The sequence below is a fragment of the Glandiceps talaboti genome, chromosome 19, assembly GCF_964340395.1.
Source record: "Glandiceps talaboti chromosome 19, keGlaTala1.1, whole genome shotgun sequence".
NCBI lineage: Eukaryota > Metazoa > Hemichordata > Enteropneusta > Spengelidae > Glandiceps > Glandiceps talaboti.
Window position 1 is genome coordinate 8,814,756 of NC_135567.1, and position 26,748 is coordinate 8,841,503.

At 38.0% G+C, this 26,748-nt stretch overlaps 1 protein-coding gene across 1 annotated transcript; it reads left to right on the forward strand.

Moving 5' to 3' along the window:
- The first annotated feature begins 793 nt into the window (after nt 1-793).
- Nucleotides 794-25,950, forward strand: LOC144450395 (uncharacterized). Its single transcript, XM_078140995.1, has 16 exons — nt 794-1,079; nt 5,513-5,589; nt 7,177-7,312; nt 8,500-8,691; nt 9,362-9,442; nt 9,904-10,029; nt 10,437-10,623; nt 11,321-11,423; nt 11,903-12,476; nt 13,018-13,130; nt 13,707-13,756; nt 14,970-15,040; nt 17,813-17,914; nt 19,786-19,954; nt 22,393-22,939; nt 23,827-25,950. The coding sequence occupies exons 1-16, from the start codon at nt 1,008-1,010 to the stop codon at nt 24,020-24,022; spliced, it is 2,796 nt and encodes a 931-aa protein (XP_077997121.1). The 5' UTR covers nt 794-1,007; the 3' UTR covers nt 24,023-25,950.
- Nucleotides 25,951-26,748: the final 798 nt, after the last annotated feature.

Below are 26,748 nucleotides of genomic sequence, written 5' to 3' on the forward strand. Positions count from 1 at the left end.
ATTCACAAAACGAATTTGACAGTTCTGCGTTTTTACACACGATAGTTTATGGACATGTTTTCTGTGATATCATCATCAGCGATGGGTTCCTGAATCTGTCATCCCTGTGACTGAATATGAACAGTTTGTATCGTATGGTATCTAAAAACAACACATTTTTTTCAGGTTTCGGACAAAATTTACACAATTTTCTTACCTGTTATCCGGTGACTGTGTAGAGCCACCCTTCCACGGTTTAACGTGCGATGTGATCGGTTAAAATCCACGCGATTATGCAGTTTGACATAACACACCTATGGAATTGCATACATGCCATACACACAGTGCTATGCTATCTACAGCATGTAAATCGCTCAGGTAGTAATAACATACACGTATCCTCACTCAATGTTTAATTTCCCGTGGCCTTGACCAGATTACGGTCTGTAATTTCGTTGATCCATACAAGAAAAATACCATACATCATACATGATTATATTAGTATTATAAAAAATAAAGGAACTCTCACAATAAACCTACAATAGCCTTTTTTTATCAATTTTTAAATTTAGGTGCGCGATCGAGCCTTGGTTCAAAGGTCATTAGGTCAAACTATTTTAAAATTATTTCTTTTTCTTAGTAATAGTCTCCTTTCATTCACTCATTTCGGTTTTAAACGCTTAAATAACTTATTTTCACCAAAAGGAGATACGTCTGGGTTTTTTTGGAGTTGAAAAATATATAATAAATATATTTCTTGGGGTCATTTAGGCATGACCCTAATATGCATATGAAATGAGCTGGTTTGCAATATGGCGTCCTTCTGAGCATCAACTTGCCCGTCCGAGAAATTATTAAGAACTGTACGTCATTTCAGGAAGCAATTGTTCGTTTAAAGACTGCATAGTGGTTTTGAAGATTGAAGGCAAATATTCAACCATCGCAAAACTCGCCAGCGGAATCAATTTCGAGTCTACAGGTTCAGTTTTCACGGTTGTACTCTAGTTTCGATTCATTCACAGACAAACATGGCGCAACGGTTGAAACCGGGAGACTTAGTGTTTGCAAAGATGAAGGGGTATCCACACTGGCCGGCCAGGGTAAGTCCAACTTTGAATCTAGTATTTTTCTCCAGTGCTTTAACTGAATTATCATGCAATAGACGAGCAGATGTACATACAAATATTGAAGTTCAAAAGTTCACGCTTATTGTTGACATCCGGGTGCGTGCATCAATATCAAAAGACACAAGTCTCGTTTTCATTTTGACTGTTGACAGTGACACTTGCATGAATTAACGCAAACGTGTATTATAGAAACACACGACATACACATATGTTCATTTATCAATATACATATAATTTATGAATGATGTGTCTCATTAACCTACCTCAATCTGTATATTTTAAAAATAAAATCTACATTTATACATGTAGTTGTGTTATCCATACTGTACTGTACTAGGTTAGCCCAGATTGTGTACTAGTCTTTGTGTTACAATCTCAAGAAGCTCTCCACAACAATTTTGATTTTTGGTGTGGAGAGCATTAAGGTAGTAACATCAAGGCAACTCAGTAGATTACGTTAGTACATGTTACAGTATTAGTCCATAGACTTGTCTTTGTCATTCTAGTGACTAAGGGCTTCGTCAAAATGATCATAAACCAATGGACTTTAAGAGAGTGACCAAGATACATTTGTACACTCAGCTTTTCTTCATTAACGTTCTGAGAGCAGCTCAAGGTTTTATATCCAGACTAACGGGTGGATGGGGGGTGGGGGTTCAAATTATGAAAAATTCCAAGCAGTATCTGTATTGTCAAAGAGATGGCCAATGAGTACAAATCTCATTGATTGCAGTATTTTACCACTTTGCATGTTAATGTGTTTATAATATAATGACTGTAGTTGAAGTGATCAGTGACAATGATATTAAGTCCTTCAAGAGCCGTGTCCACAAACATCTTTCAGCACCCTGAAGTAACAGAATGGGTTGTTGGTGGCCTGTTACCACTGCGGTCGGGGTTCAAACCCCATTCAGGGTTCGATTAAATTTACCACGCTCTAAGTAAGAAGAGTGTCGTTCAGTTTGACTCTACCGAACAACGCAGGTTTTCCCCGGGTACTCTGGTTTCCTCCTGCATTAACACTGAACCCATGAGGGATGGCCCTCACTGGACTTCTTGGGAGACAAGTGTTTATATGCTTAAAGAACTATCCAGTATAAATAAAGATTATTAGTATTATTATTATTATTATAAGATACGCTAACATACTCCTAAGATGCTGTGAACCACTGCTTTTGCTCATGAGGTTTACTTACATGTATATTATACATATAGTGCTTTGCTGCCTCCATGTATATACATGTATCTGTGCATAACATAGTCTTATCACATAAATACGTGCATATCTTCTACTGTGTGACGTCAAACAGGGGTGATTTCAGAGCATATCACCCCTGTTCTACCGACCTATTTTTTCTCCGTACTGTTCGAGTGTTCGTGTCAATCCTACGCTACGATCAAGTTTATCGTAATAATTATGTACTTTCAAAACGTAAATGCATACATTACGTTAGTAACGTTACATATATCCTTGGATGGCATGAGTTTCATACGTAGAAGTCCTTTTATTTGATACATTTTATTCTATTTAAAAATCGCGTAGATTATCGATGTAGCAGCCGGCAAGCTTACTTCCGATTTTCCGTCGAGCTCAGATCTCCGAACTTACACAACCCGAGAAAATATGATTAAAATGACGGCACAAAAGTCGTATTCAGACAATTCTACTTACGTTTTAAACTAAATTCGATATTACATGTACATCGCAAGGTTATAACCGATAATTTTGGTTGCGAAATCACACAACAGTATGACCGATACCATACATGGTAAGCTTGACCTCGCGACAGGTCACGCGATTATGTAATTTGCATAGCCATCGGGCGCCATTTTTTAATACGCGATGAAGAATATAGTGCGATGAAATGATGCAGTATTCGTAAAATACGATTTAAAATTTCAGAAAAATACGGGGAAATACTTAGTTATGTGATAAATATATAATTCCATGAAATCAATGTTAGTTTTACGTCATAATGCTCCTCTTGTGATTCCGCGGACGACAAATTCTCGCCTACCGGCTCGAATTTGTATTAGTCCGCAGAATCATACTCGGAGCATTATGACGTAAAACTAACATTGATTTCATGGGATTATATATAAACATCTTATGAGCTACATGTACATGTATTGTTCACTTTAACATTTGATTTTAAAAAAAAAATGTAATTTTATGATATTAGGCAGTGCTGGGGTATGTACATGTACATGTAGGTGTAGACTTGTTCAAGTCTCTGTGTTTTTGAAATCTTTATTTGAATAAACTGTTAACACAGTGGTGTTCTTTTGTGTGAAATATTGTATAGCGACCAGAGTGTGTGATTGTGAAATAGCGACCAGAGTGCGTGATTATGAAATAGCGACCAGAGTGCGTGATGGTGAAATAGCGACCAGAGTGTGTGATGGTGAAATAGCGACCAGAGTGCGTGATGGTGAAATAGTGACCAGAGTGCGTGATGGTGAAATAGCGACCAGAGTGCGTGATGGTGAAATAGCTACCAGAGTGCGTGATGGTGAAATAGCTACCAGAGTGCGTGATGGTGAAATAGCTACCAGAGTGCATGATGGTGAAATAGCGACCAGAGTGTGTGATGGTGAAATAGCTACCAGAGTGTGTGATGGTGAAATAGCTACCAGAGTGCGTGATGGTGAAATAGCTACCAGAGTGCGTGATGGTGAAATAGCTACCAGAGTGCGTGATGGTGAAATAGCTACCAGAGTGTGTGATGGTGAAATAGCTACCAGAGTGCGTGATGGTGAAATAGCGACCAGAGTGCGTGATGGTGAAATAGCTACCAGAGTGTGTGATGGTGAAATAGCGACCAGAGTGTGTGATGGTGAAATAGCGACCAGAGTGCGTGATGGTGAAATAGCGACCAGAGTGCGTGATTGTGAAATAGCGACCAGAGTGCGTGATTGTGAAATAGCGACCAGAGTGCGTGATTTGACAAGAGAGGTACACAAACACTAAGCCCATAGTAACTGGGAAAAATATAAACACATTGACCACATTTTCCTTCACATATGTTGAAGTGAATACCAAAACAAAAACATTTGAAGATTATGAGAAAAAATCGACGCCGGTCGTCTAGACGCGATGCGTATGTGAACGTGTGGGTGATATGTATACGCAAGTTTTTAGAGTTTTGAAACTGCAGTCGTCTTTGGATATCTAGTTTGATTGAAACAACTTTAGCTTTTCTGAGAAAACTAATCAAAAACTGTGATTGAAAAAATCGATGTGCAAAGATTGAGATTAGAGTTATAAATCTGTAGAGAAAGAAAAGTTGGTTTTAACTTTTTCGTTGGCAACTTTGATCATATACCATGTACTTTGAGTGTACCATTAGTTTATTCATGAATAATAATTATGCAAATTATCATGAATATTAATTAGCAACCAGGACTACTCTCAAGCTTGGCAGAACCCCATGTACATGTATATGTAGGCTCGATTAAAATTAAGTTGTGTTGTTTTTTGTAAAGCTCTTTACAAAATGGAATGATAGGAGCAATATGTGAAACGAACTCCGTTTGTGAACCGGACTAAACTTGAATGCCTGTAAGCTATTATTTCTAATCTTTAAGAGGAAAATAGAGTCCTTCCCAGTGAAGATGGCATTTTAAGTAGCCATATACATTATAGAAGAGAAATTGGTATTTATTTTGGATATTCAACCTTTGTGACAATTCTACTATGTATTTTTTTACAGTTTGAGAAAACAATATAAAACAGTATCAACCAAATCTGTGTTTGTAACTCAATAAATGACAAAAAGTGTGTAAAAAGTTTGTTAGTGTACATACAACATTGTAATGTTTTACAATTTATTGAGTTACAAACAAAGATTTAGTATATGTTGTTTCACATTATTTGTTCATGTATAAACAACACAGTAGTGTTGTTCTGTGAATTAAAAATCCAAAATAAATCCACATTTGATTGGCATCCATATTACCACGTTGAGCCTCTTTCTCCCAAAGGGGTGTTATTTATAAACAAGTAATTACTAGATACTGTTGGGAGAAAGATTTCCATGGAAACCTGCAACCTTCACTCAAATTGGGGGTATCATCACCTCAAAGTACTGTTTCTTAAGATCTTTGTCCCTTGGTATTCTGTAGAAGTGTAAATCAGGGATGTTTTTCGTATTGTTCGGACATTGAGGAAAGCAGCAGTGTCCTATGATTAAACTAGTAACCTATACCATGTATACCCCCAAGGTACACACAGACAGGAAGTAGAGCGCCACCATTTGGCAAATTTTGGAAAGGCCTATTGCCATCCACTGGAAAAAGGAACTACATGTAACTAACAAACAAACAAATAAATATACATCCAAATTTCTGTCACTCAAAGTTGGATTTCATACATTATGTTAATTTATGTTAATTTATGTCAATAGATTGATGATGTGGAGGAAGGAGCTGTCAAACCACCAACCAATAAATATCCAATCTTCTTTTTTGGAACACATGAAACGTAAGTACAGTACAACACGTCATGGTAGATAAGATGATATCTAAATGAATGTTTATTCAATTTGTGTAAATGTAAATACTAGCTTAAAGGACCCACTTTAAAAAGGATTGAAAACATTAGGTGTTAAAAACAGTTGTCTGACAAAAGTTATAGAAAAATTTACCCAAAATAAAAACCTTATTCTATGTAATCCATAAGGCTCCATTGATAGGATAACATTAATGTGAGTGTGCCCTCTAATGATAGCCAAATGTTGTTATTTCGAGTCAAAATCAGAAAAATTGGCATTTCATAGTAAGAGATAGGGGAACATCAAATTTTTGGTGCATCACTAGAAATTGTGTGCATCAGTGGTGCGTCAAATAGGAAACTGGCAAACCCACCATGTTGAATGTTGCATGATGGGAAATGTGGCCAATTCATAATTACCCTGACTATTGTGGGAGGTTTTTTATCAGTAGCTCCAGATTAGGTATTACGATAACCACAGATAATCCCATAGTCCTTTGCATCTGAGCATGCTCAGTCTGGATTGCAAGTTCCCAATTGGCTTAGAGGGCACACTAACCACATAGTTTAAAAGATACAATGTAGGGGAACACCAAATTTTTGGTGTGTCACTAGAAATTGTGTGCATCAGTGGTGCGTCAAATTGGCTTAGAGGGCACACTCACCACATAGGAAGAGGGGAACACCAAATTTTGGTGCGTCACTTGAAATTGTGTGCATCAGTGGTACCATGGTGCATCAAATTGGCTTAGAGGGCACACTCACCACATACATGTAGTAAGAGATACAGGAACACCAAATTTAATATTCTGTAAGAAGTACATACTACAGGTACTTAAAGTGGTCATATATGTATAGATGAGGATTGGATTTTTTAATTTATAGAACAATTTTATTACGGCTTACTACTTGAAAAATGAGTGTCAAACAACATATGCCAAGTCCTTGTTTGTAACTCAATAAAGTGCAAATAATTAATTAATATGTAAAGTCTTGTTAGTGTACATAAAAAAACAAACTTTTTACACATTTTTTTTAGCATATTGCAATATATTGAGTTACAAACACTGATTTAGTCAATCTTGTTTCACATTGATTTTTCAAGTAGGAAGCCATAAGGCCCAAAAAAAATATATCTGGTTCTGGTCAGCGCGCGCGTTCCCTGAATACCCGCACGTCGATCCTTTTTTTCGATAATTTTTGCTTTGCCGTTCCTTATTTATTCCTGATATCAGGAGAACAAGCAGCTGAAATCTACCCTACATGCCAAGACTGCTTAAATACAAAGCCTAAACTGCTTCAAATAAAAAGGAAGTTTTTCAAGAGATAAATATGATAGAACAGAGTATGTAAAGTGTCAAAAAAATGTGTATTTACTAATTTGCAAAAAAAAAATAGAAAAAAAATTGTGTCGTCGCACCACTTTAGAAAGTTTACCCTGACCAGAACCAGATATATATTTTTTTTGGCCTAATAAAATTGTTTTATCAATTAAAAATCCAAAATAAATACCCAATCCCAAATTAGCTCAAATAACCCAGAAAAGCTCACCATGTGTCTCATGTCTTACTACTTCAGGGCATTTCTTGGACCTAAAGAGTTATTTCCATATGGCAAGTTCAAGGACAGATACGGGAAACCAAATAAACGACGAGGATTTAATGAAGGACTTTATGAAATTGAGAATACACCACATGTCAAGTTCAACTCTGGGGTAAGTCACATGTCAAGTTCAACTCTGGGGTAAGTCACATATCAAGTTCAACTCTGGGGTAAGTATATGATGTACATGTATGTTTAATATCATCTTGGTCAAGGCTACATGTATCTTAGGGAGTCTAACAAAAGTGCTGTTAACCCATACTCCCTACATTTTGTAGCTTGTTTGAAATTATTGTGTAATAGTATATATGTGTATAGAACAGTGTCATAGCCCACTCAATGTAGAATGATGGAAATGAAGCCTAGGTTAGGGAGTCTACCCGCAATGCTATTAAATTACCTAAACTCCCTAGCTTGCATACAATTGTGTATCTTTTGTGGAACAGCCAACGATTTAATAAAGGAGCAGGAGTTAAAAATTCTTGTCAAAACCTACTAGACCAGGACTAGTGGAAATGAAAATCCACTAGTCCTGCTTGGAAATCCACTAGGCCTCATTTAGTTTCTTATAAAGTGTGTTTTTATATGTACATGTATGCATGTACACACACACACACATAAATATGTACGTATATGGGGTTTATGAAATTGAGAATATGCCACATATCAACATTAATGCTAGGTAAGTAAGTTATGTGCAAAGTACATGTACAGTCTATGCAACAACAGTAAACCTATCAGCATTTTTAGCTCCTGTATGGGAGGTAATGTTGTGGCGATGTCTGTCTGGCTGTCTGTCTGTCTGTGCAGAAATTTTGTTCCATTGATATCTCAAAAAGTACTGAAGCAAATGTTTTGCAATTTACTATGTGGCATTGTTGGGCTGTAACTTAGCGCTGATTAGTTTTTGGTGGGCGTGGCTTGCATAATTAATAATATATATAATTAATGACACATAGTGAAGCCCTTTTAATAGTAGGCACCCAGTCAGGCCGTAATCAGTCTTTGTATCTCGCTTGTATTTGATCTTGAGGCAGACTTTGGACTTGAAGGACGTGACACTATTATGTAATAGTGTAGATCCAGCCAACTCCATGATACACTTCGCCTACAGAACGTGAATATACAGTTCACTACAAATACCCCAAGAAAATGCTAAAATGATATATCTGAACAGGAGCGTTTTTAGTTTACTTCTAGTTTAGTCTCTGGCTACATAGATGTAGTTAACAAGAAATTGCAATAATGGTTTAAATGGTGGGGGACAAAATGATATAGCATGACTTTCTGTTTTTATAGAAGCAGGAATCTGAGGAGGAGGAAGAGGAAGAAGGGGAGGAGGAATCTCAAGAAGAAGAAGCAGTCGAGGAGAAGGAAGAGGAACCGGAAGAAGAGGCAGAGGTGGAGGAGGAGGCGGAGGCGGAAGAAGAAGACGACGACGATAGTAGTGAAGATGAGAAGCTTGTAATAGATGAAGCCCCAAAGAAAAGGGTAAGATACAGTGTTGTACCGAGACTGAGTTTTTGTGTCATTTGACACACATTTTCTGTACCTGACCCACTTTAGAAGTGACGTGCCATAGATGACCCACTCTGTAAGATGTTCTAATACAAAAATTCTAAAATTCTGTGACTAATCAATGTGAAAAGCTATGTACTAAATTTTATTAAAAAATGGAGAGTTTGTAGAAAGAGTAAACTCTTTTGAAACCATGTTTAAAATGTTTGTTATTGTACGTACAATAACAATCATAGTGAGTTACAAACAAGGACTTGGTATATGTTGTTTCACATTGATTTTTCAAGTAGGAAGCCATGATAATACCAAATCCTCATCCATATCAAGGGTGACCAAATCATTTTGTGAACTGGTAGTCCCTGGACCAGTGCCGTAAAAAATCCAGTGGTCCATCTGAAAGAATTAGTGGTCCCAGGTCCCGCTCATGTGAAACATTAAATCTTGCCTATGAATCTGTATATTCAGATGACTTTTTAACATAGTTATTAACAGTAAGGTACTGGTCCGATGAACCAGACAAGGTAAAATTTGTGTGGTCCGCCCAAAAAAATCGCTAGTCCCGGACCCAGGACCAGTGGAGTTGATCACCCCTGCATATGACCACTTTAAGTTTAATGGCAATGTTTGTTGTGATTTATTGCAGGGCAAAGCCAGACAGACAACTAGAAAACCAAAACAGAAGGCGGCACCAAGGAAAAGAAAAGCCAGCACAGATACAGCAAAGGTGACAATCACACAATATCACACAAGCTCAATAAGTAAACTTCATTCATTTATTTACAAATTTTGGGGAAGGAGTCTTCCGACAATGTGATTGCTGAACTTCATTTTTGCACTTCGAACCAAAATTTTTAAAACATTCACACCTTCAATGATAACAGCTTCTGTATTTACTACTGATATGTTGATTGAAAAAAATGACATCTAATGTCAGATACAGTGCTGGGTTTCTGGTAGTATTTTGATGCGTTTGAATATCATGCATCTCAGTCAACAGGTTCATTCTGCTCAACGTTGGAAATTCATGTCTCCCATTGCATCGATTGTAGTGGCGTGACCGCTACAATTTGCATCACGGTTTACATCAAATGTGTTATGTCGCACTTGTGAACGTTCATTTAGGGAATTGGGGGGTCCCAAACAAACAATGTTGATACTGATAATGATTGGTTATTGTTATTACAGAAAAGAGCTGCCAAGAAAGCTAAGAAGGCTGACAGTAGTGATGGCGATAGTAGTAGTAGTAGTGAATCAGCAGAAACTGATTATGATCAAGAGAGTAGTCCTGATCCAGATGTGGAAAGTGATGAGGTAAGAATGTACATACACACATATCCACACACACACACACACACACACACACACACACACACACACATCTACACACAAACACACACACATACACACACACACACACACACACACACAAACTTACATACGACTTTATTTTACAAATATCTATAGGACTTTGTTTTAAGACTTTGTTTTACTTACATACGACTTTGTTTTACTCACATACAACTTTGTTTTACTCACATACGACTTTGTTTTACTCACATTCGACTTTGTTTTACTAATATGTGACTTTGTTTTACTCACATGTGACTTTGTTTTACTCACATTCGACTTTGTTTTACTCCCACACGACTTCGTTTTACTCCCATACGACTTTGTTTTACTTACATACAACTTTGGTTTACTCATACATGTATCTGTAGGACTTTGCCCCTGCTAAAAACAAAGGAAAAGGAAAGGGCAGACCAAAGAGTGAAAAAACCAAAGGCAGAAAGAAATCGAAAGATGCTGAAAGCTCTGACAGTGAAGATGAAGAAGAGGACGATGATGAGGAGGAGAAAAGTAGTGAAGATGAACCACTTGTCAAGAAAAACAAAACACAGAAAAAAGGTACAACTCATCATTTTTTTTTAGCTAAGGAGAAAAAAGATTCAACGTTAATGATAATAATTGTCTAGGATGGATATTGCACCTGGAACTACGACAGAAACCGTGACCCTTTGCTATCTTCGTTTTATTGGATTCCTGCTAATTAAGCCCCTTTTTTCAGTTTCTCTACAAAATTGGCATGTTCTCAGCCCCTCCTACTTGGAATAACTTCCATCACAAAACAAATGCTCTGTTCGAGAACAAATGTCTTTGTTGCCACCATGACTGTAGATGACATCGATAATCCATACACTTGCTTATTCTTGCCAGTGAGGGCGCTGTTTCACAAATATTAAGGGTGGGCGAAAATAAAAAATATTTTTTTATTCTGTCGGAGCTGAAAATTTGAGTCGGTCATGAAAATTTGAGTCGGTCAGGTAATGGAAAACAAAAAAATATTGTTACTCTTATGATTGGGATTATGGTATGATTTATTGATATTAATATAACAGCGCCCTCTCTGGCAGGAATAACGTCCTTTATTCAGGGACCTCTCAACTGCCTACCAGCATGAGGTCACTAGCTCTTTTGTCACCCACATGATTCATATTTAAACTGATCACAGAAATCAATCCAAGTGTAATTCAGGCAGAAAAAAAAAAGTCTGACTGGACTTTTTGTTTGATAATAATATCTAATACCCGGTATTTTTATGCAGGAGGAAAATCTAAACCCAAAGCTGCCCCAAGACGGCGATCTTCTACCACCAAGAAAACACCGGCTAAAGATATCTCAAGTGACAGTGTTAGTAGCATTAGCAGGTATTGTCAAACATGGAGTTAGTTTTATCACCACACAAAATGACCATATCACCACACAAAATGACCATATCACCACACAAAATGACCATATCACCACACAAAATGACCATATCACCACGCAAAATGACCATATCACCACACAAAATGACCATATCACTGATTCATTATGAGGATATTTTCTGATGCACATGGTAATATTAAATTTACTAGGAAGTTATCAGCCTATATTGTTTCATATCACCACGGAAAATGACCATATCAATAAGGGAATATGCTAATGTGTTTAATTTTTATTTGAAGGCAATCGTTATATTTTCCAAGGAGAGAGGATAGTACAAAAATACATTTAGTGTAAGTGCATGGTAAAATTTAGTTTTCACATAGTTAGCAAACTGGAAGGAATATGTCAGTACTTGTTTTCTCAAAGGTAGAGCCTTTAGGGTTAAAATGTTTATTTGGTTCCTTCTTTTTTTCATCAGTGATTCCAGCGATGAAGATACAGTGAAAAGCTGGAAGAAGATAGACGAGGAGAAAAGACGGCAAAGAGAAGAAGCCCGGAAGAAGGACGAAGAAGAGGCACTGAAGAAACAACGGGAGCGGGAAAAGGAGGAGGAAGAACAGGAACGACTGGAAAAAGAGAAGAAGAAGGAAGAGAAAGAAAAAAGAAGAAAAGAAAAAAGTGAGAAAAAACACAAAGGAAAAGAAGAAGTATCGAAAGAGAAGCCGAGTGAAGACAAGGCGGAAAAAGCCAGGCGGAAGGAGGAAGAGAAACTGGAAAAGGCAAGGAGGAAAGAGGAGGAAAAGGCACGGAAAAAGGAGGAGAAGTTGGAAAAGAAACGACAGGAAGCTAAGGAAAGGAAAAAGAAGGAACTTGAGGAGAAGAAAAGGTTAGAGAGACAGGAGAAGGAGAAGAGGGAAAAGAAGGCCAAGGAAAAACTAGAGAAAGAGAAACAAAAGGAGAAGGAGGAAGAAAAACGGAAAACTGAGAAGAAGGACAGAGATGAAGAGGAGGAAGAGATGGATGTGGAAGAAGATAAGAAAAGTGATGAAAAGGTTAGTTTCTTAACTAGATTAAAAGATTTATTATCGGGTACACTCATTTTAATGGGATTGTTATTCCAGGAAATAGCACTATTTTCATTAAGAAGTCCTGAAGAGTCATAACATGATTTTACATCACATCAATTGTGCAATCTAACCTGGGGAATGAACACTGGGCCACATTGGAAAATCTTTGAAATAGTGAAAATTATATACAAAATAAACCATTTTAGTACATGAAATAGCAGTGGAATATTATGTTAGTTCTATGGAATCGTGAGAAAAAAACAAATAAAGTAATCTTATGAAACGCTTGTTTACAATTAATACACAATCTGATTAAAATGTGATGTGGTGAAAGTGGCTAGGTGTCTTTATTTACCTCTATTTCCATCATTTTGTGTCGTTTGTTTTGTTCTGGGTAATCACCACCTTCCCACATCTGACCCTGTGTGATAGAAAATCTCATTTGAATCTCTTGCTTTTGAGAGGTTTCTTCAACCAATCAGCACGCTTCTTTTTAACCAATTGCTATTTTCTTGTTATACATCAGAAAAAAGCTAAAGACGAAAGAACTAAGAAACTTTCAGAACTTTCTCAGAAACAGAAGAAACAAAAAGAAGATGAAGAAAAGAAGAAAGAAAAACCTGAAAAGAAACTTCACAAGTAAGTTTACTATTTACCTACTTAAACTTTAAAAAAAAATGTTTGGATCCGTTATCCGACCCCATCCAGCTTTTCATTGCCAACCCTAAACTTTTTTTTCCAGTCATTTTTCCAGGGTTCCCTACCAGTGTTTTTGTTAAGCGTTCCCATGTAATTTTACCTGGATTCCCCCAAAATGACCATTAGAGTATGTCGTTTTTACCCCTTTCTCCTGTTCTGTTACCGGGGTAACAGGTTCCTAATCTTAGCAAAAGTACTGAATTGTACTTGATTTTCGGGATACTGTAAACCTCAAATTCTTCACGAAAGACTTATTTTCATTTATTTCATTTGAAAACAAAAATGTAAAATTAAGAAGTGACTAAAATGCTTTGTGGTAATTAAGAAAGATTAACATTTGAAAAGTAGTGAAAATATCGTAGTTTACAATAAATGGCTAGCAATGACAAGATCTGTTTTATGGACTGATGTTATAGTGCCCCCAACGATGTCATTCATACAGGAATGTTTTGACCTGTTACCACACTATGATAGTTTTTAATGTCGTTCATAAATTGTCTTGCTTTCCTTTTGTAGGTTTGACAGACTAGATGAAAAGGAACTCAAAAAACTAGAAAAGAAAAAACGTAAGTACAGAACAAACATGTTTAATATCAATAGATATAGATGTACAGCATTATAAGAATATAGTTGGTTTGAATCTCAGACAGATGGACAGACATAGACTAGACAGACAGACAAAGACAGACAGACAGACGGATTGATAGACAGACACACAGGTTGGTAGATTGACAGACAGACAGTCAGACAGACAGAGAAACAGACATATATAGAGTCAGTCTGTCTGATAGACCGACATAGACAGACATAGCCAGTCAGTCTGTCTGATAGACAGAGAGAGAGAGAGAGAGAGAGAGAGAGAGAGAGTGAGAGAGAGAGAGAGAGAGAGTGAGAGAGAGAGAGAGAGAGTGAGAGAGAGAGAGAGAGAGAGAGAGAGTGAGAGTGAGTGAGAGAGAGAGAGAGAGAGAGAGAGAGAGAGAGAGAGAGAGAGAGAAATACAAGTATGCATGTTTGTCTGTGGATATGACATACATGTAGCATCAGAGCATTTTGTTTTGAGTGATCACTTTTGCATGATTTGTCATCTACATAATGATGAGACCTTGAATTGCTAAAACTAGCATTAATCTCAGACCACTGCAAGTCTGAGCATAAATTGATGATAAAATGAGTTTACTCCCATCAATCCAGTAAATGGGAGGCAATAGGGAACTTGCAAACTCGCCATGTTGAATGTTGCATCATGGGAAATGTGATAATAAATGTTAATCAATTAGTATTGTAAACAATATTGTTACATTGTTTGTAACCACAAATGATCAATTCATAGTTACCCTGACCATTGTGGGAGGTTTGTTTTATCAGTAGCTCCAGATTAGGTATTATGATAACCACAGATAATCCCATAGTCCTTTGTGTCTGAGCATGCTCAGTCTGGATTGCAAGTTCTCTATTGCGGCAATATGTCAGGTACAACCTTACTGCACTGATGTGGCGATATCTATGTATCTGCTATGTAATTGTATAGGCAGATACGACCTTACTGGACTGACGTGGTGATATACATTATCTGCTATGCAATTGTATAGGACCTTACTGTACTGATGTGACGATATGTTGTTTCTCAAGTGAGAAAACATAGAGTTGTTGTATGAATAAAAAATTCAAAATAATTTTGTCATCCATATGGTCACTGTAAGATCACTCACATTTTATTCAGGAGAAATCAAAATATGTTACTGTATCTGATTTACACTTTGTTGTTGTTTTTCTCCACAGTTAGTCAATTAGAACATATCTTAAAAGAATGTCATTTAGACATTAAACAGTCATTAGCATTGCAGAATCCAGTAAGTAAAGTCTTCTTTGTTTGTTGTATATGTTTTGTCAGCACAACTGAACTGATGTTCAGTAGTGCTATAGGCATGGTGAAATGTGGGTGTGTCTGTGAAAACATGTATGTGTGATTGTGTGCATGCTTGCATGCATGTGTGCGTGTGTGTCTGTATGTATGTATGTATGCATGCTTGCAATTCACAGTATCTACCAGTTGGTACGTTAGCTCAGCTGGTTACAGCACTCTGACTAGTGTTTAGGGGATGTGGGTTCAATTCACGGTATCTACCAGTTGGTACGTTATCTCAGTTGGTTAGAACACTCTGACTAGTGTTTAAGGGATGTGGGTTCAATTCACAGTATCTACCAGTTGGTACGTTAGCTCAGTTGGTTAGAGCACTCTGACTAGTGTTATGGGGATGTGGGTACAATTCACGTTATCTACCAGTTGGTACGTTAGCTCAGTTGGTTAGAGCATTCTGACTAGTGTTTAGGGGATGTGGGTACAATTCACAGTATCTACCAGTTGGCACGTTAGCTCAGTTGGTTAGAGCACTCTGACTAGTGTTTAGGGGATGTGGGTTCAATTCACGGTATCAACCAGTTGGTACGTTAGCTCAGTTGGTTAGAGCACTCTGACTAGTGTTTAGGTGACGTGGGTTATCTACCAGTTGGTACGTTAGCTCAGTTGGTTAGAGCACTCTGACTAGTGTTTAGGTGACGTGGGTTATCTACCAGTTGGTACGTTAGCTCAGTTGGTTAGAGCACTCTGACTAGTGTTTAGGTGACGTGGGTTCAATTCACGGTATCTACCAGTTGGTACGTTAGCTCAGTTGGTTAGAGCACTCTGACTAGTGTTTAGGGGACGTGGGTTCAATTCACGGTATCTACCAGTTGGTACGTTAGCTCAGCTGGTTAGAGCACTCTGACTAGTGTTATGGGGATGTGGGTACAATTCACGTTATCTACCAGTTGGTACGTTAGCTCAGTTGGCTAGAGCATTCTGACTAGTGTTTAAGGGATGTGGGTTCAATTCACAGTATCTACCAGTTGGTACGTTAGCTCAGCTGGTTAGAACACTCTGACTAGTGTTTAGGGGATGTGGGTTCAATTCATAGAATCTACCAGTTGGTACGTTAGCTCAGCTGGTTAGAACACTCTGACTAGTGTTTAGGGGATGTGGGTACAATTCACAGTATCTACCAGTTGGTACGTTAGCTCAGTTGGTTAGAGCACTCTGACTAGTGTTTAGGGGATGTGGGTACAATTCACAGAATCTACCAGTTGGTACGTTAGCTCAGTTGGTTAGAGCACTCTGACTAGTGTTTAGGGGATGTGGGTTATCTACCAGTTGGTACGTTAGCTCAGCTGGTTAGAACACTCTGACTAGTGTTTAGGGGATGTGGGTTCAATTCACGGTATCTACCAGTTGACACGTTAGCTCAGTTGGTTAGAGCACTGTGACTAGTGTTTAGGGGATGTGGGTTCAATTCACAGTATCTACCAGTTGGTACGTTAGCTCAGTTGGTTAGAGCACTCTGACTAGTGTTTAGGGGATGTGGGTTCAATTCACAGTATCTACCAGTTGGTACGTTAGCTCAGTTGGTTAGAGCACTCTGACTAGTGTTTAGGGGACGTGGGTTCAATTCACGGTATCTACCAGTTGGTATGTTAGCTCAGCTGGTTACAGCACTCTGACTAGTGTTTAGGGGACGTGGGTTCAATTCACGTTATCTACCAGTTGGTACGTTAGCTCAGCTGGTTAGAACACTCTGACTAGTGTTTAGGGGACGTGGGTTCAATTCACGGTATCTACCAGTTGGCACGTTAGCTCAGTTGGTTAGAGCACTCTGACTAGTGTTTAGGGGATATGGGTTCAATTCACAGTATCTACCAGTTGGTACGTTAGCTCAGTTGGTTAGAGCACTCTGACTAGTGTTTAGGGGATGTGGGTTCAATTCACGGTATCGACCAGTTGGTACGTTAGCTCAGCTGGTTAGAGCACTCTGACTAGTGTTTAGGGGATGTGGGTTCAATTCACAGTATCTACCAGTTGGTACGTTAACTCAGTTGGTTAGAGCACTGTGACTAGTGTTTGGGGGATGTGGGTTCAATTCACGGTATCTACCAGTTGGTACGTTAGCTCATCTGGTTAGAGCACTCTGACTAGTGTTTAGGGGACGTGGGTTCAATTCACGGTATCTACCAGTTGGTACGTTAGCTCAGCTGGTTAGAACACTCTGACTAGTGTTTAGGGGATGTGGGTTCAATTCACGGTATCTACCCGTTGGTACGTTAGCTCAGTTGGTTAGAACACTCTGACTAGTGTTTAGGGGATGTGGGTTCAATTCACAGTATCTACCAGTTGGTACGTTAGCTCAGTTGGTTAGAGCACTCTGACTAGTGTTTAGGTGACGTGGGTACAATTCACAGAATCTACCAGTTGGTACGTTAGCTTAGTTGGTTAGAGCACTCTGACTAGTGTTATGGGGACACGGGTTCGATTCCTACATGTGTCACTTTTCTTTCCTCATTTATAAAAAATCCAAAAAATATGTAATTTTTTAAAAGCCTTTGCATCATATAAACCTGATTGATTTAATTACCAATCCCTATTAAAGTTGGCCATCCATTAGGCAGGAGACCTGTGAATCTATTTGAGATCCTTAGGTTGAAAATGAAAGATATCAGCTTTAAAAAAATGATTTAGCTTCTCACCACTGTCTTGATGAAAGAATGAACTAGAAGACTTCAATGATGATAAAACAATGATTCTTTATCCACAGGATTATGCCAAATGTATGCGAGCTTTGTCAGATGTCGATCAGTTAGATCTCAATGGTTCAGTACTTCAGAAAGTTCCAGAATTCCTACAGACTTTAAAAAAGGTAAGAATTATTACCCTGGTCATTTTGAGCCTTCGATTTTCTAAGATAGACACTAAACTAAAAGTATTGTTACAACATATTGATAAACTAGTTATAAGCTATTGAATGGATAATAGTTTAATTATAATCTCAGTAGAGAGGTGTCACGGAAAACTACCGGTAGTTTATCCATAAAGTTGGAGTGCTGTTTTAGAATGTCCAGTGTTTGCACTATGTTGATTACAGGGTGATGAGAATTGCATAACAGAGGAGCTGTTATCACCCACATTGAAGAACAACAGATACACAGCTAAACATCAAGGGATCGCCAAACAACTATGCCTATTATACACATTTTATGTTCTCTAAGCACAATTTAGATAGATAAGAAACTGGCTTCCCACAGACCACTCAATACAAATATAAACAACGTCATCGAACCCCTACTGATACACAGACACACACACACATCGTCCTTGTTGGAACAATCAAGCTATTGAAAGTCATCACATTGCAGGCTCAGATTTTGACACAAGTGTATTGATTCAAAGTTACAAGTGGTATGTGTGTACACATACAGTGCCTGCTTGTCGGCAGGAATGTGGTGTTGTTTATATTTGTAATGAGTGGTCTAGGGGAAACCTGTTTCTTATCTGTCTAAACCGATAAAACGTGTATGATATGCACAGTCGTTTGGCGATCCCTCAATGTTGTAGCTGTAGTTTGTATGTATCTTAGTAAACCGAAGGTTGGATTACCAGTGTTGTAAACAATAATGTGCCACTCTCATTACACTGTCACTTTGCTCTGGAACAGTCGAACTGCTTCTCAGCTGAGATGGAAGAAAAACATAGAGGCACCACTATTTATTTAGAATTCAAAATGGCCCTCAAATACTTTGTTTTATACAGAGATTACTTGTACCATAATTATTCAACCAATCAGCTTTTAGATGTGGTGTCTATTAAGAATACTAAATTTGAAATACTGAGTTCACAGACTATGTGGAGATAGTATATGCCATGATTTCTTCAACCAATCAGCTTTTAGATGTGGTGTCTATTAAGAATACTAAATTTGAAATACTGAGTTCACAGACTATGTGGAGATAGTATATGCCATGATTTCTTCAACCAATCAGCTTTTAGATGTGGTGTCTATTAAGAATACTAAATTTGAAATACTGAGTTCACAGACTATGTGGAGATAGTATGTGCCATGATTTCTTCAACCAATCAGCTTTTAGATGTGGTGTCTATTAAGAATACTAAATTTGAAATACTGAGTTCACAGACTATGTGGAGATAGTATATGCCATGATTTCTTCAACCAATCAGCTTTTAGATGTGGTGTCTATTAAGAATACTAAATTTGAAATACTGAGTTCACAGACTATGTGGAGATAGTATATGCCATGATTTCTTCAACCAATCAGCTTTTAGATGTGGTGTCTATTAAGAATACTAAATTTGAAATACTGAGTTCACAGACTATGTGGAGATAGTATGTGCCATGATTTCTTCAACCAATCAGCTTTTAGATGTGGTGTCTATTAAGAATACTACATTTGAAATACTGAGTTCACAGACTATGTGGAGATAGTATATGCCATGATTTCTTCAACCAATCAGCTTTTAGATGTGGTGTCTATTAAGAATACTAAATTTGAAATACTGAGTTCACAGACTATGTGGAGATAGTATATGCCATGATTTCTTCAACCAATCAGCTTTTAGATGTGGTGTCTATTAAGAATACTAAATTTGAAATACTGAGTTCACAGACTACGTAAAGAAAGCAGTTCTCAGGTTGACTAGCTATCAGATAATCTACAGAAGCTACCGTACAATGACAAAACTACTAACCATGGTTCACGTTTGATATATTTGCAGATCAAAAAGTATAAAGGCAACAAAAAAGTTCGAGAAAAGTCAGAATATTTGTATAACAGATTTAAGCTTACTTTTATCAAGGAAGGGGAAGCTAATGAAAGTGCTACTGGTAGACGAGTTATTGAACGAATTCAGAGTAAACAAAAACAAAAACTTTCAGGCCCACCAGGTAAGTTGTAGAGTGATTACTTTAATATTTAAAGAAGAGATCAGGTTAGCTCAGTGCTAACTAACAGTAGGCTGGCACTAACACCTCACCAGTATGTGTTAGCAACTGGAAGGGTTAATGTCTGTACCAGTCCTATGTTAACATCAGACTAGCTCAGTGCTAACACTAGGCTGACACTAACACCTCACCAGTATGTGTTAGCAACTGGAAGGGTTAATGACTACACCAGTCCTATGTTTATACCAGACAAGCTCAGTGCTAACACTAGGCTGACACTAACACTTCACCAGTATGTGTTATCAATGGAAGGGTTAATGTCTGTACCAGTCCTATGTTAACACCAGACTAGCTCAGTGCTAACACTACGCTGACACTAACACCTCACCAGTATGTGTTAGCAACTGGAAGGGTTAATGTCTATACCAGTCCTATGTTAACACCAGACTAGCTCAGTGCTAACACTACGCTGACACTAACACCTCACCAGTATGTGTTAGCAACTGGAAGGGTTAATGTCTATACCAGTCCTATGTTAACACCAGACTAGCTCAGTACTAACACTAGGCTGACACTAACACTTCACCAGTATGTGTTATCAATGGAAGGGTTAATGTCTGTACCAGTCCTATGTTTACACCAGACTAGCTCATTGCTAGCACTAGGCTGGCACTAACACCTCACCAGTATGTGTTAGCAACTGGAAGGGTTAATGTCTGTACCAGTCCTATGTTTACACCAGACTAGCTCATTGCTAGCACTAGGCTGGCACTAACACCTCACCAGTATGTGTTAGCAACTGGAAGGGTTAATGTCTGTACCAGTCCTATGTTAACACCAGACTAGCTCAGTGCTAATACTAGGCTGACACTAACACCTCACCAGTATGTGTTAGCAACTGGAAGGGTTGATGTCTGTACCAGTCGTATGTTAACACCAGACTAGCTCAGTGCTAACACTAGGCTGACACTAACACCTCACCAGTATGTGTTAGCAACTGGAAGGGTTAATGTCTGTACCAGTACTATGTTAACACCAGACTAGCTCAGTGCTAACACTGGGCTGGCACTAACACCTCACCAGTATGTGTTAGCAACTGGAAGGGTTAATGCCTGTACCAGTCCTATGTTAACATCAGACTAGCTCAGTGCTAACACTAAGCTGGCACTAACACCTCACCAGTATGTGTTAGCAACTGAAAGGGTTAATGTCTGTACCAGTACTATGTTAACACCAGACTAGCTCAGTGCTAACACTGGGCTGGCACTAACACCTCACCAGTATGTGTTAGCAACTGAAAGGGTTAATGTCTGTACCAGTACTATGTTAACACCAGACTAGCTCAGTGCTAACACTAGGCTGACACTAACACCTCACCAGTATGTGTTAGCAATGGAAGGGTTAATGCCTACACCAGTCCTATGTTAACACCAGACAAGCTCAGTGCTAACTAACACTAGGCTGGCACTAACACCTCACCAGTATGTGTTAGCAACTGGAAGGGTTAATGTCTGTACCAGTCCTATGTTAACACCAGACTAGCTCAGTGCTAACACTAGGCTGACACTAACACCTCACCAGTATGTGTTAGCAACTGGTAGGGTTAATATCTACACCAGTCCCATGTTAACACCAGACTAGCTCAGTGCTAACACTAGGCTGGCACTAACACCTCACCAGTATGTGTTAGCAACTGGAAGGGTTAATATCTACACCAGTCCTATGTTAACACCAGACTAGCTCAGTGCTAACACTAGGCTGGCACTAACACCTCACCAGTATGTGTTAGCAACTGGAAGGGTTAATATCTACACCAGTCCTATGTTAACACCAGACTAACTCAGTGCTAACACTAGGCTGGCACTAACACCTCACCAGTATGTGTTAGCAACTGGAAGGGTTAATGCCTACACCAGTCCTATGTTAACACCAGACTAGCTCAGTGGTAACACTAGGCTGGCACTAACACCTCACCAGTATGTGTTAGTAACTGGAAGGGTTAATGCCTACACCAGTCCTATGTTAACACCAGACTAGCTCAGTGCTAACACTAGGCTGACACTAACACCTCACCAGTGTGTGTTAGCAACTGGAAGGGTTAATGTCTTCACCAGTCCTATGTTAACACCAGACTAGCTCAGTGCTAACACTAGGCTGACTCTAACACCTCACCAGTATGTGTTAGCAACTGGAAGGGTTAATGCCTGTACCAGTCCTATGTTAACACCAGACTAGCTCAGTGCGAACACTAGGCTGGCACTAACAACTGGAATGGTTAATGCCTGTACTACGTGTGTTAGCTATAGGTAGCTGTAATTAGCACTGAGCTAGCCAGTTGTTAACACATATTGGTGAGGTGATAATCAGGAAGGAATTCTTGAATTTCATTTTATTAACTGTATAACCTAGGAGACCTTCACCTTCATCTTTCATCCCATTAGGTCATATACAGAGACATGACTCAACTGAAAATGGTGACAAAACAGCCGAGGAAACAAACAGAGATGCTTCAGAAACAAACAACAACACAGAATCAACACAACAACAACAACAACAACAACAACAACAACAACAATCAGACACAAAAATAGAAACAAAATCTGAAACACCTGAATCACATAGTACCAAAGAACAGACAAATGATGAAGCACCTAAAGAAGAAACAAGTAACTCAGAGGTCAAGAGTTCAGAGGTGAAAGGTGAAACTGAGCTTCAAAAAGAAACAACAAACAATCAACCAAATCAAGAAACCACTGACACAAAAACAGAGGAGTCACTTGAAAGTAATGACCAGCCTGTTAAGGGGGAAGGGGAGGGTGAAAGTGCAGAGGTAGAGGAACCAAATTACCCAGAGGAGGGAGTAGATTATGATAGTGGGGTGGTTGAAAGGCAGGGGGAAATACAGGACAAAGTTGAGGGGAAAGAACTGCCAATGGAAATATCCCAGGATGAAGAGAAGCCTATAACAGTTGCAGAACCAGACTCTCGGTAAGTTTGTCTTGTGTGTTTTCCTTCTTACAGCCAAGATCAAAGTTGTGTTAAAAGTACTGTCTATGACACATCATTTTAATTGAACCAACAAACTCTTTCTTTCTGTTTAAAAATACCACTCAGTGAGAGTCTGTGTGTCTATTTACGAGTCTGTAGTAATTGAGTATTAAACTGCAATATTGTTCAAAAAAGTTACACTAAATTAAGGTTACCAGACACAGGGTTTTCAATCCCAGAAATGGTTGGTGCTATTCTAGACATCCTTTCACTCATGCATATCAAGATGTGGGTCAAAGGTCAACGTTATCATCTACATTATAACATTAATTTAGCTTTCCCAAATCATGTATGTAAACCGGGTCAAAGGTCGTATCAGCATATTCATCTTTACATCAGTCAAAGGTCAATGTTAGAATTTACATAATGTTAGCATTGATATGTTTCCCCATACTCTTTTCTAATCACGTTAATTATCAGGGGTGCATTCGATTATGTGTCCCCGGGGAGCCTCAGACCAGGGTAACTGACGTCCCTTGGGCCTCTTGGGTTGCATAATTGAACGCACCCTAGTATTTCATAACCAAGACCGATGTCAAAGTTCAAAAATATATTAATATCTTAAGGTCAAAGGTCAATGGTGTATAATCTGCATAGATGCATAATAATTTTAGCATTTATACATCAGATAAGTATTAAATCAGTAGTGTTTTCTAATTTGCATATATGTAAATTTGTATGATGGTTAGTTCTAATTTTCATACATAAATCTGTATTATGGTCCGTTCTAATTTGCGTATTTCAATCAGTATTTTTGTATGTTCTAATTTGCATATGTAAATTTGTATTTTGGTCTGTTCTAATTTGCATATGTATACCCATTTCAGGTTTTCAATGCCACCACCAATGAATCCACCTCCAATGCCAATGACGTTACCACCACCACCCATACCACCAGCCACAATTCAAAGGTTGATGCCGCCACCACCAGTCTACCCCTTCAGTGTTGACAGATCATTTAGCAACGACGATATGGACCTAGATTCTGGTGATGAAGAAACAGGTGGAATACAAATGACATGATGTCATAGCACTCAGCTCTTAATAAATACCTACAGTACCAGACAATTGTCACAAGGAAGCACAAAAAAACATCCACATTCTTAGTAGAATTTTATGTCATTTCTTTTTAATTTTACGGCTAAATTTTGCCGTAAATTGATTAAAAAGTATGTTTTCTATGATTTTGCTCTAAAATTAAGTGGAAATGTACAAAAAGTTACAGATGAAGAGAAATTTGTGTTCAAATATTTTTGGCGGGAAAATGAACCTTGTATTGAAGTTTGAATTTGAACAGAATTTCATGCGTAGTCATATCTCTGCATACATGTAGCTGGTCTTATGAATTCGATTTCATTGGAGGAAGACACGAGATAAGCAGACAATATTTCTAGACTCATAGTAGAAATGTAAACGATAGTTTTAGTCAAAATACTGAATTTCAACTGAGAGAGACATAATCCAGCACTGGAACCTGTTACAAACAAGGAAAGTAAACAGACGAATTTGATTAATAACACTTGGCTCAGCATCTAAACAGCAAAAACTTGTATTACACACCATGGTTTGATAAGAACAGTTGCATGAAATGCCAGAGTAACTTTTTATTTATTCGTTGATGTGAACTATTATGTAAAGAGGCCATAAAACTGTTCTTATCAAACCATGGTGTGTAATATAAGTCTCTGCTGTTCCAACATGCTGAGCCAAGTGTTATTAATCCAATTCAGTGGTTTAATTTCTCGGTTTGTAATGGGGTTCTGTTTGTCCATTTTTAATTTTACGGCTAAATTTTGCCGTAAATTGATTAAAAAGGATGTTTTCTATGATTTTGCTCTAAAATTAAGTGGAAATGTACAAAAAGTTACAGATGAAGAGAAATTTGTGTTCAAATATTTTTGGCGGGAAAACAGTTGTAAATGTCTCAACAGTTGTAAATGTCTCTAAACTAGGAACAATATTCATTTAAACAACACATGGAACTATAAAATACCAAAGGTGCTATGAGCCGATGTACTGTTCAATCATAGCACTACATAGTTCAAATTCAAGTATGTACACTCACTCTCTCTGTATATGGTGATTTATTGACAAAAAAAATGTGATATTTTTTTAGTCGTTCTTTTTAGGGGTTGTTTTCTTAAATACCTCTTGCTGTGGCCACTGTATTTCTTTTAGACACAAAATTCTAAATCATAAAATATAAATACATGGAAACAAAACTATCATAGCAATTCATAAAAATTTCACATCAGCTCGTAGCAGAATTGTAGCTTGCTTATAGTGTTTATTCTCTACCATAAAGAGTTGATAAAAAAAACTGAATGATCATCTACAGTTATGTTTTGACATCCGATTAAATTTGAAAAGTAGAGAGCATTTTTTAGTCCTAACTGCTGCAACAAGGCTTAAAAAATGCATTTCTGGAGTTGCCATATATTGAGTCAATGTACGCTATTTTATGACACAGGACACTTTTGTCAGACTTCATTTTGTTTACTTACTGATTCATCTATAGACCCTATACACTTATGAGTCAACAGAGGGCGCTCTTGGTGGACGACCTATTGCGTGTGTTTTTTTACAGATGTGTCTTTGGTTTAATTAAATGTCTTTCCACTCTTAGTCTGATTTTGAAACGTTGCACTAATGGCAGATAAACTAGAATTAAATGAATATCAAAATTTTTTTTGTTACAACCTTGTCCCAAGAGTAGTGAAATTTAAAATGAATGCTAAATATATCTCGTGAAGAGCATGTCATGATGGTCTAATTACAACGTATGTATATAGAAGACGAAACAGCTTCGTTATAAAGTGACAATTAATCTGTGAACTTTTTTCAGAATTTCACATAATACTGCCTAAAAGGAGATGAAATTTGGATATGTTTTTAATGAGAGTGTTGAGAACACTTCTCAATCTTGGCTTGCTTGAATCTATCAAGTGTATTTTACAGTAAAAATAAAGACATTGGCTCTCAAACTTGTGTCTTCACAAATTAAGTCACTTGTGTCTTGTCGAGTCAATGTTTGGTACAAGTGTGTGCGTGTGTATGTATGTGTGTGTGTATTTGTATATATGTGTATTTGTGTGTGTGTGTGTGTGTGTGTGTATTTGTCATATTTCTGGCATGCATACAGGTCAACCAGTATTTTTCTTACGGATGCCAAGTTGGTCAGTAGGTAAAATCTACCTGAGTTCCCCTGTCATTTTACCAGGGTTCCCTACCAGTGTTTTTGTTAAGGGTGGTAAGTAGGTAAAATCTACCTGAGTTCCCCTGTCATTTTACCAGGGTTCCCGACCAGTGTTTTTGTTAAGGGTGGTAAGTAGGTAAAATCTACCTGAGTTCCCCTGTCATTTTACCAGGGTTCCCTACCAGTGTTTTTGTTAAGGGTGGTAAGTAGGTAAAATCTACCTGAGTTCCCCTGTCATTTTACCAGGGTTCTCTACCAGTGTTTTTGTTAAGGGTAGTAAGTAGGTAAAATCTACCTGAGTTCCCCTGTCATTTTACCAGGGTTCCCTACCAGTGTTTTTGTTTAAGGGTGGTAAGTAGGTAAAATCTACCTGAGTTCCCCAGTCATTTTACCAGGGTTCCCTACCAGTGTTTTTGTTTAAGGGTGGTAAGTAGGTAAAATCTACCTGAGTTCCCCTGTCATTTTACCAGGGTTCCCTACCAGTGTTTTTGTTAAAGGTGGTAAGTAGGTAATATCTACCTGAGTTCCCCAGTCATTTTACCAGGGTTCCCTA

Bases quoted from the DNA above. Each gene is read 5' to 3' on its own strand.
- LOC144450395 (XM_078140995.1), top strand. From the start codon at position 1,008: ATGGCGCAACGGTTGAAACCGGGAGACTTAGTGTTTGCAAAGATGAAG. The intron at 11,424-11,902 runs GTATTGTCAAAC...TTTTTTCATCAG, and splicing joins AGTGTTAGTAGCATTAGCAG to TGATTCCAGCGATGAAGATA. The intron at 22,940-23,826 runs GTAAGTTTGTCT...TACCCATTTCAG, and splicing joins GTTGCAGAACCAGACTCTCG to GTTTTCAATGCCACCACCAA.